The sequence below is a fragment of the Brachionichthys hirsutus genome, chromosome 6 (genome assembly GCF_040956055.1).
Source record: "Brachionichthys hirsutus isolate HB-005 chromosome 6, CSIRO-AGI_Bhir_v1, whole genome shotgun sequence".
NCBI classification, from domain to species: Eukaryota; Metazoa; Chordata; class Actinopteri; order Lophiiformes; family Brachionichthyidae; genus Brachionichthys; species Brachionichthys hirsutus.
This window is the reverse complement of record NC_090902.1, coordinates 511,629-522,786: the sequence shown is the minus strand read 5'-3', so window position 1 is coordinate 522,786 and position 11,158 is coordinate 511,629. Positions and strand designations below refer to the sequence as shown.

Below are 11,158 nucleotides of genomic sequence, written 5' to 3'. Positions count from 1 at the left end.
CTGGATCAATCACGGTTCTGTTCATTTAACTGGTCTCAGTCTGGATCAATCACGTTTCTGTTCGTTTACACTTCTTTGGTGGACGGCTCAGATTTTGGTACCGAAGCAGGACATGATCTGCTTCAACCAATGAGGACATGATCCTCATTGGTTGATATCATCGATAGGCTTCATCAATGAATGCGGCGAGGGGCGGAGCCTGATCCGTGCTCATTTCAACGACTCGAACCCACGACGGTTCGCCGCTCAATCACCGGACGCTAACGGTGGCGGCCGGCCGTGACGGAGCGATCGATAGGTGGCATTTAGACGATCGGAGCGCCGCGGGGCGGAGCGCAGCCGCAACCTTTCACTAACCGAAAGCCGCTCGCCGGCGCCGAGCTGATCCGTTTGTTCTAATTAACCTGCGAAATGAGTTCACGCTGGCTCGCCGCTAGCGGCGCGAACGCTCTGGTAAGCCGACGGGCGGGAAGAATGCCAAAAGGTGGAAGGTCCACGGAGCCTCTGATAGCATTAGCGTTAGCGTTAGCATCACAAGAGAGTCTGAGAGGCGTGGACATTACAGATGAAGTAGGTGTGGCCTGCCAGGCGGGTGGCATGCTTTGTAGTACACAGTGGGCGTGGCACGTCTCCGGGGGCGGTCTCTGGGGGCGGTCTCTGGGGGCGGTCTCTGGGGGCGGTCTCTTGGTGCGGTCTCCGGGGGCGGTCTCTGGGGGCGGTCTCCGGGGGCGGTCTCCGGGGGCGGTCTCTGGGGGCGGTCTCCGGGTGCGGTCTCTTGGTGCGGTCTCCGGGGGCGGTCTCCGGGGGCGGTCTCTGGGGGCAGTCTCTGGGGGCGGTCTGGGAGCCGATGTGATTCCTTAATGGAGTCTGGAAAAACATTTAAACTGCGAAGAGAGAAGCTGAAGGAGAAAGAAATTAACGAGACGGGGAGGAAGTGGACGGGAGAAATAATGAGGAGGTTAATCCCAGGTAGGGGGGGGGGGGGGGGGATCGGGTTCCCATTAAACCCGGATCAAGCCTCGGCTGCAGGAAAGCAGCCTGAAGTCGCTCAGGTGGATCCACGGCTCAGGTGTAATTAGGCCGACTTCCTGTCGCCGCCGCGCGTTACAGGAAGTCCAGCAGGAAGTCGGTTCTGACGGGCCGAACAAAAGAACGGGTCGACTTTGTTGATCAAGATGCGAACATGTAGAGACAAGTTTTCAGTTCGTCCTGGAGGATCTGGGTCTCCTCCCCTCCTCCATGTCTCCTCCTCCTCCCCTCCTCTTCCCCTCCTCCCCTCCTCTTCCTCTCCTCTTTATCTCCTCTTAGCTCTTTCATATATACACGAATCTCTCCATCAATCTGTTTGTGACAGCCACTTTCATTTTCCCGCATCTCCTCCATCTTTCATTATTTCTCATCTCTCCATCTCCGTTGGTCTTAATTGAAGCGGGGGCGGGGGCGGGGGCGGGGGCGGACCAAGCGCGGCGATACCTGATTAGGAGGTTAAACCAATGGTGGCAAATCCATCTGCTAATAAAACCAGGGCGGCGATTAGATCTGGATCCGCTCTCACCCGGTTCTGATTAAAGGCGTTTCTACGGATCCTTGCGTCGCTGTCATCGATAAGGTCCGATATCAAATCAATCAATGACAAAGATACCGTGAGGGGAGGCCTCGGCTGCCCCTCACAGACGGCTCTTTATTAAACATCACAAACCCATCCTTCAAACGAGACGGACCGGATCTCGGAACCACGATGGACGGCAGGATGTTTGAGTCTGTGACAGTAACAACAGGTGTGAGGTGTTTCCTGTAGGGCGGGATCCATGCGTCAGCGGGAGGGGGCGGAGCCTCGTGACAACGTGACGGACAGTTAAAGAATAGGACCAATCAAAAAAAAAAGAATGGGGGTTCTGTTTGTGAGACGTCTTCAGCAAGACAGGAAGCAAAACTAAGAAACTGACTGTAAAGGGGCGGAGCACAAGATGATGATGATGATGATGATTCATAGTTGGGTGGGGCTTGACGGTTCTGGTGCCGCTGACCCGTTGGACTGTGAGGACGGTTCATCTGCAGGCTGCTGCTGCCCTCCAGTGTTTCCTAATGGGCCGCCGTCACATTGCTCTCCGGTCCGGTCCGGTCCGGTCCGGTCCGGTCCGGTCCGGTCCTGCTGTCGGAGGCTGGGAGTCTGGATCGGGGGGTTAGGGTTAGCGGCGTGATTTTGTTAAGGTTTTTTTTTACTATCTAGCAGCATGATTTTGTTAATAAAGTTCATTAAAAAAAGACTAGCAGCGTGATTTTGTTAATAAAGTTTTTTTTTACTATCGAGCAGCACGATTTTGTTACTAAAGTTCATTTAAAAAACAGACTAGCAGCGTGGTTTTGTTAATAAAGTTAATAAAATACAGACTATCGAGCAGCGGCGTTAGCATGGCTAGTTAGCCCCCACCCTAACCCAACACAGTTGGACCGGCTTTGCTGTGAAAGTGTGGATTGCAGGACATCGAGTGTGCGGCGTCAAAAAACACTTCAGAGACGAGCCGGATAAAACGGAGCGCTAGCGAAGCGTGCTAATCGGAGTTCTAACGTTTCTCACTGGATAGTGGAACATGGAAAACATGGAAAACATGGAAAAGCATTCGCTGACGGAGAGGCGGAGGAGGCGTTCCTGTCGACTGCGGTGAGTGTGTGATTTATAGATATACATATAACGGCCAACCAACGCGTTTAAATGCGGCAAAGAAAACTAAAAACAGGTTTTATTAAAGACGTAAGTGTTAGCGCTGGGCTTGAGTTTATTGTAAAGTGACACACGTCATGAAAAGGGGGCGGGGTGGGGGGTAAACCGTGTATCGCGTGTCTCCTTTAATGAATGAAGCCAAACGTTCGACGCACACGTCACTTCCGGTGTTTCGTTGTGACGTTTGTTGAACCAGTGAAACAGGTTTCGGCCCATCTCTACCCGGAAGTGTTTATTTATTCTCTGCGAAGCAGCAGCTGATTAATATCCGTCAATCAAATGATTCCCGCCGTGACGTCACTCGCGCTGCTTGTTGTTCCCTGAGTGCTCATCAGGGGGAGCTGTGGTCCAGCGTTCCGGTGGGTGTAATGCGGGTCTGGAACACTAGATGGCGGCCTCCTCAAAAGAAACATGGCAGCGGCTCACCTTTTACTCCACATTTATTCTCTCTGAATCTTCTTTTATTCTGAAAAAGAATGACAGCTGAGACTGAACAGCTGTTCATCTCGTGACGTAACGAACTGTATCCAAATAAATTTATTGTCGTTCTGAATGGAATTTAATCAAATGTGATATTTTGATTCATTTTATGTACCGGTATTTTAATATAAAATGTATTTTACTAAGCTCTGAATGTGATTTAAACCCAAAAGGAAATCTGTTTTCATGAAGCCTGTCAGTTCTCAAAGTGTAGGAATATAAACGAAAGAAAAAAGAATAACGTTTTATAGGAAAGACTTCAAACATCAGGTGTCCAGTTTAAACAGCATAAAACACTTTATTGAGTACAAATCCAGGAAAACTAACATTCAATAAAAATGTTTCGCCAGTTTTCCTGATATAAAAACACTATTTACAAAGTGCTGCTCAGATATTTAGCTAAATAAGTAAAAACAAAAACAAACTTTGGGCAGAAGTGAGAAACTGAAAGAGAATCCAGTTAAAGAACAGAAGCAGAATTCCTCTCTCCAGACTGAAACTTCCATTCCTCCCTGACAGCGCCTCCTGCTGGATTGGAGACAGACTCCATTTATCACCTCCTGCTTCACCTTCTTAGACTCTGACAACTAAATAACCTTCAATGGCCTTTTTCTGTTTACCTTCAGACCCCTGAAGCTGGTTGGTGGTTACCATAGCAACATGTTGTTGTTGTTGTTGCATGACGTAGAAACGTTGTTCCATTTAAGGCTACATGAGCTGAGAAGGTTCCTCCAACGGTTCTTCTGGTTCCAAAATGTGAACGTGTTAGCAAACGTTAGCATGTTTCTGAAGATGACGAAGCTGATCCTCCGTTGCCTTGGCAACAGACGGCTCGTTAACATGGGTGAGAAGAAAAGAATCGACACAGCTTAAAGTTCATTTACGTCAAACGTGTGTTTATCGAGTCCAGGTTGGTTCTTCTGGGGTCGTCCAGAGGGCGGGGCCAGACCCGACCCCTTCTCTGTGGCAGCGGCGCCGTCCAGGCCCAGCGAGCGGCAGTACGCCGCAGACAGCCGGTACAGGACGTCAGGACCCGGGCCGGGGTGGGCGTCGGCCTTCTGCGTCATCAACATCTCGAAGAGCGTACTGACCTCGGAGAGGAGGGCCCCGCCCAGTGGGCCGTCCTTCCCTGGAGCTTTACCTGAGAGGACAGAGGAGGTGTCACTGTGTCCTCGCAGGACACGATCAGACATGACAGCAGAGGGAGTTCCGGGTTTTACCGAATGTGGAGAAGGACGAGGAGTCCAGAGCGGCACGAGGAAGGAGCTCGCCTTCCGGGGACGGAGGCCCGTTAGGGACAAACACGTTGTCGTGATAGTCAGCGGTGAGGGGGAGGGACAGTCTCGCCATCCAAGCCGGACCGCCGGCCTCTGAGAAGACGTCGTCTGCAGGGAGAATCACATGACGCATTTAAACAGGAAGAGGAAGTGATGGATCAATAATCAGCGCCGCCCCCCCCCAGCCCTCTGTGGTTGGGCGTGCTGCTCTTGGCCCCTCCCACTGCCCGCACACCTGTGACCAACCCCCTCCTCCTTTCGTTCTCTTTGTTTTCTGACTGAAGAAACGAGATTTGTTCTGCGAGCCGGACTCTTCCTGTCCTCGCCGACCAATGAGGACGAGGCAGGAAGTGAAGCAGGAAACAACACCGTGCTTTTATCCGGTGACGTTTCCTGCCTGCATGGCGTCCAGCCGCTAAACGTAGCGCTAGACATCCCGTCCAGGCGACACGAAGACATCCCAGACGCCGTCGGAGGCGTAAACAGCGTCTCCGACGGTTACTCATTTATTTATTTATTTTTGGGGGAAACACGTCGGATCCCGGACCCGTCCAATCAGGACACTGAATGTCTCTGATAGGTCTGTCCATCCACGATGATGATGATAATTATGATAATAATAATAATATGTTTTCATCGGCTCGGCGCTAAAGGCAGTTAGCTTAACATCTGAGAACAATCAACGTGCTTCATCTAACCCCAACCAGATGCACACGCACACATGCACGCACACATGCACGCACACATGCACTCGCACACACACACACCCACGCACACATGCACACTGTCTTTGGGACAGACCTCCCTCAGATTTAATTTCCTCTCCGTCTTTCCTCCTTTTGTTTTGCACTATTTCTCCACAGATCCTTCCAGCGCAGAAAACTCCTCCGTTTACTGAACGCATCACGTTAATGTGTTGAAATGCAGCCATCGTGAGGTGATCGTGTTAAACACACACACACACACACACACACACACACATTCCTCCACACACACCTGTAACATCATCTTCAGCCCCCAACAAAAGATGTGCATGAATCATCCTGACAGCGATGAAGACGAGGCAGGTTGCTGCGACGTCTTCATCAAACTCTCTGGTGTGAGTTACTCCGAGCCTGGAGGGTGGGGGTGAGTCGAGCACCACCCGCTACATCCACCCCGTCCTGTACTATCAAAGCACACGCTAATAGCATTGCTATGCTAATAACAATATTACTATCAAGCTTAAAGAAACATAAAGTACAATACAACATGCTAATAACACTGGCATTGTAGCATTAGCATCCCAATATTATTATCGACACAAAAGTGAGACAAACAACACAAACATGCTAACATGCTAAGTATCACACCAGCAGCAGCAATCTGCTAGGATTATAGAGTTAGCATTGATATGCTATTAATGCTAACGTTCTAGTTGAGCTAAGACGCCAAATTGACTACCAAGCTAAGAGTTAAATAATATAAATATAACACGTCCATGCTCGTAGCACTAGCATACCAATGTGGCCATCAAGCTAAACGTGAGACGGACGTGTGGACGGACGTGTGGACGGCCGTGTGGAAGGACGTGTGGACGGACGTGTGGAAGGACGTGTGGACGGACGTGTGGACGGACGTGTGGACGGACGTGTGGACGGACGTGTGGACGGCCTTGTGGACGGACGTGTGGAAGGACGTGTGGACGGCCGTGTGGACCGACGTGTGGACGGCCGTGTGGACGGACGTGTGGACGGCCGTGTGGACGGACGTGTGGACGGACGTGTGGACGGCCGTGTGGACGGACGTGTGGACGGCCGTGTGGAAGGACGTGTGGACGGACGTGTGGAAGGACCTGTGGAAGGACGTGTGGACGGACGTGTGGACGGACGTGTGGACGGACGTGTGGACGGCCGTGTGGAAGGACGTGTGGACGGCCGTGTGGACGGACGTGTGGACGGACGTGTGGACGGACGTGTGGAAGGACGTGTGGACGGACGTGTGGACGGACGTGTGGACGGCCGTGTGGACGGACGTGTGGACGGACGTGTGGACGGCCGTGTGGACGGACGTTGCTGTGGAATCTGCTGCCGTGTTATTTCCTGTGTTCTTCCGGTTCTCCACATTTCTTCCTGGTTCCATTGTGAGTGAAACTTTTTTATGTTTTGGGTTAAAGCAGCTTTTGTTCTGAAGAGTGAAAGAAGTGTCTCCGGGAGACGAACCCAACGACACCGGGAGACGAACCCAACGACACCGGGAGACGAACCCACCGGGAGACGAACCCACTCATAAAAACATGCTAAGAGACGCAGGAGCTCAATACCAACCTCTGATAACGAGGAATCAGCCTAGCGGTACTGTTAGCCTGTTAGCCTGTTAGCTTCTGTTATTAGTGTCTCTGTTACCTGATTTGTGGAGCAGGTTGTTAAGCCCCTCCTCCAGCTGGGGGTCTATAGGGGAGTCTCTTCCCGGGTCCCAGTCCACGTCTCCAGCCTCGCTCTCACCGTGCCCGCTGTCTTTGGTGCTCTGCCAATCAGAGCAGTCCTGGCCTCCGTACCTGCAGATGACATCACAATGAGGGAGGGGCTTAATATTCGCCATGACCTCGGGACGCTCCTTTTCACGAGTTTAGATCTATGGTCTTCTGTCTCGATCACCATGGAGACAATAAAGGTGGAGGGAAGGTGGAGGATGAAGGACGGAGGACGATGGGCGGGTGATGAAGGATCGATGATGAGGAAGGGTGGAGGACTCAAACTGACCTTCCGTTGCGATGAGAGTATTTGTTCCCCCTGAAGTTGGGCTTTGGCTGCAGCTGACCCTGGTGGAGGAGGGAGAGGAGCTGGGAGATCTGCTGCAGAGAGGAAGAGGAGGGACGAAGAGGAAGGAGGAAGACGATGGAGAGAGGGGAAGAGAGAATTCGAAAATGTGACGTGATCGACATCAAGCTTTTCAGAAATGAAACCAAAATGTTAAAGTAAACCAGGATGTAGACGCCACCGTCAGGTAACAGTGGTGTTGGTCTTTGTGTTGGAAGGTGTGTGTGTGTGTGTGTGTGTGGCGTCAGCAGACACACACACACACACACACGCACACACGACCATGACGTGTGTGTAGCTGTACAGGAAATGACCTCCACATAAAGCCTATTCTTCTCTGGCGGTTTCCTGCCTGGACCGGCTGACCACTAGGAGGTGGAGGTGGGCGGAGCCTGGAGGAGGAGGTGAACCGCTTCCTCTGCGACCTCCAGTGGAGGATGCTGGGTAGAACCCGTCTCTCATGGACTCTGGACCGGATGAGCGCTTTGTTCTGTCTGCTGGGCGTCGGCCCCGACCTCCACACCGGGCGGTTCTGACCGGCCCAGCTTTTGGGGGCTGTCTCGTGTGGTGGACGAGTAAAAACAGAGGGCCCGCCGTTGTTCTGGTTTCCTGTCCGGTTCTAACATGGGTCTGGGTCTGTCCGATTCAGACCCTGTTCTGGACTCTGAAGCAGCGCTTCATCTCAGTAAAGGTGACGGAGCAGCATGATAGCCCCCCCCCCCCCCCACAAACCCCTCAGATGAGACCAGTACCTACCTGGACCTCTGGGGAAGCAGAGGACAGCTCAATGGAGTCTCCGAACGCAGCCATGGACAGTCGGACCAGGTTCTGGAGAATTCGCTGATGTTCTGCATCCTGACCTCCTCGTCCCTCCGAGGTCTTTGGCCTCCTGAGGGTCGCCTGGGATGCTGAGTCCAGCGGTTCCGAGTCTTGCCCCTCAACCCGGGCCTGGCGCTTTAGAGTGCTTGAAGGTGAGGCTGAAGAGGATGATGAAGGGTTCCTGGCTTTCCCGAGAGTTCGGTATGGCGTGGCAGGCGTTCGGGGCAAAGTGCCATCAAGTTCAATGTTTCCAGGTTTCCGAAGTGTTCTGGTTCGGTGGGTGGCGGGTTGGGCGGCTTCCTGTTCCGGCTGTCCGTGGGGGGGGGAGCTGGAGTCCGAGGCTGACGCCGCTGAGGCGTACTGTGCCTCTGGTTGGTCTCCTGGCATCACCGGTGATGGAGCTAATGGCTGGGCTTCGTGGTCATCCTCAGGAGGCTCCTCCTTTCTCCCTCGGATGACGGGAATCAGCTGGATGTCTGACTTCCTGATGCTCTTCTGTGGGCGCCGCGGGTGGCGGGTGTATGTGGATTCGGCCTTTCTACAGTTGTAGGCCCGGCTGTCCCGTTTGTCCGGGCGGCAGAACGTCGTCACCAAAGCCACGGCTAACAGAAGCAGGAGGCAGGTGGCGCCCAGGCAGATGGCCATCATCATGGTGGAGCTGAGCCGCCCACGGTTACCTGGCGATGAGTTCTTCAGATGGTCCTTGAGGTTGATGAATGTCACCTCCAGCGTAGCCTTGGTCTCAAGGCTGGGCCGGCCCATGTCGGACACCGCGATGTTTACCGTCAGGGTGGTTCCGATCAGCTCGGTAGCGTTAGTGGTGTTAACAAAGAGCTGGCCTGTAGCCGGGTCCAACCAGAACAATCCGCGGGCGCTTCCGTCGGTAATCTGGTAGCTGAGCTGTCCGCTCAAACCGGAGTCTGCGTCTTCGGCCTTAATTGTGGACGCGAGGAACCCAACGAGTCCCTCTCTGGCGGAGTGAGTGATCGGCAAAGTGCCGGAACCCTCTTCCATGTCATTCCCCAGCTCAGTCACGATCTCCCCCTTGTCTGCATTGACAGGTACGCTTAAAGAAGCCACGCCCTTTCTGGGTTGTGGCTCCTTAATGACCGGGTGGTTGTCGTTCACATCCTGGATGTGCATTTGAACGGTCGCTGTGCTGGTGAGGGGTGGGTGACCCTGGTCCGTAGCCTCCACAACGAAAGCGTAGCTGTGAGATTCCTCGTAGTCCAGGGGGCGTCGGACGCTGATGACGCCACTGGTCGGGTGAATGGAGAAAGACGTATCGGCGTCCACCTCGTTGTCGCTGCGGATGAAGTAGGAAACTCGTCCGCTGAGCTCCAGGTCGACGTCTTGGGCTTCGACTTTGAGAGCCTGGTAGCCTGCGATGTTGTTCTCCTCAAACGATGCCTCGTAGAGGGAGGTGGAGAAGACGGGGGCGTTGTCGTTCTCATCCAGGACATGTACAGGTAGGTGTTTAACACAAGACAGGGGGGGGTCTCCGTAGTCCTGGGCGATTAGCGTGAGGTTGTACTTCATTACCGTCTCTCTGTCCAGGCTGCCATTGGTCACAATCATGTAATTGTCGCCGTGGATACGTCTGAGGCGGAAAGGCCCCGACCCCTCCTGGATGTCTGCTGTCACTTTGCCGTTGTCTCCGGAGTCTGCGTCCGACACCACCACCAAGGCAAGGAAAGTGTCTTCTCGTGCTCCCTCCAGCACGGTGGCCACAGGTGAGTTGGGGGAAGTCCAGGTGGCGTGTATCCTGGGTGCATTGTCGTTGACGTCTTGAAGCTTGACGTGCAGTTTGCAGTGGGTGGGGATCGCGTTGGGCCCACGATCGCGGGCCTGTACGATGACTTCATAAGACGGTTGGACTTCGTAATCTAGAGGTGCCTTCAGACTCACGGCCCCGGTTTGTGGATCCACGTAGAAGAGTCTCTGTACATGCAGGTGTGTGTGCTTGCTGAGAGAATACTCCACCTCCCCATTGGCGCCCTGGTCCCGGTCGGTGGCCTTGAGGCTGATGATGGTTGTCCCTCGGGCGGTGTCCTCGGGCAGCTCCACAGTTGGAGTGCTGTCCTCAAACGCGGGACTGTTGTCATTTGAGTCTTGAATATTAACACGGACCAATGTGCTCCCAGATCTGGGAGGGTTCCCTTTATCCCATGCAACCAGGGTCAGGTCAAAGGAGGCCTGAACCTCCCGGTCCAGTTCTTTGATCACCACCAGCTCTGCCTGTTTTGTCCCACCTGGAGCAACAGTTACATCCAGAGCAAAGTGCTGATTGACGGACAGTGAGTAGGTCTGGAGGCCGTTCGGCCCTGCGTCAGGGTCCAACGCTCGGTCCAACGGAATTCGCATCCTGAGACCAGCTGTCTCTGAGATTTCCACTTCCTGAACGGCACTGGGGAAACTGGGACTATGGTCATTCTGGTCCATCACCTCCACACGAACCCGCAGACAATTCACAGCACCGCTTCTCCTATAGAGGACACTAAAGGCCAGCTCGCAAAGGTCGGACCCCCTGCAAAGCTCCTCCCTGTCCAACCGGCCCTGGGTGGAGACGGCGCCGTCTCGAGTGCTGACAGAGAAGGGCAGGGCTTTTTCATGCTCCACCACCTGGAAATCCTCCAAGGGGCCGGTTTCACCCCTCTGCCGGAGGTCGTCCACCAGACGGCCGACCTGGGTTCCCGCCGGCTGCTCCTCCCAAACCCGGTACTGGACCGTTATGGATGACGGCTCAGAGGAGCGAGCGTCCGAGAAGAGGCTCAGAAGCAGCGGCAGCAGCAGCATGATGACCTGAAGCATCAAAAGGATCCCGTCGAGTCAGCAAAAGGACATCGCTACACGTCTCTGGAGAGACTTTAGAGTCCAAGAGAAGATCCCGACGAAGGTAAACATCAAAGATGATCAAATCTCTGACGGCCTAAAACGAAAAGTGAAGCTCCAGTCACGGGAGGTGAACCTAAGACCTTATCCTGTGGTCGTGGACTCCCGTCCTGCCCCCGCCTGCCGGCGTCCAGCCTCCCGCTTCATCCTCCTCAACGCTTGGAAGTTCT

At 53.8% G+C, this 11,158-nt stretch overlaps 1 protein-coding gene across 1 annotated transcript; it reads right to left on the bottom strand.

Annotated features, from left to right (window-relative positions):
* Positions 1–531: 531 nt before the first annotated feature.
* Positions 532–10,907, bottom strand: pcdh12 (protocadherin 12). The gene is made up of 8 exons (XM_068740630.1): positions 8,034–10,907; positions 7,221–7,279; positions 6,864–7,015; positions 6,014–6,590; positions 5,476–5,594; positions 4,423–4,587; positions 4,087–4,343; positions 532–867 (listed from the first exon to the last, which is right to left on the bottom strand). Exons 1-8 carry the CDS (start codon positions 10,905–10,907, stop codon positions 532–534), a joined length of 4,539 nt encoding a protein of 1,512 aa, XP_068596731.1.
* Between the last annotated feature and the right edge of the window lie 251 nt (positions 10,908–11,158).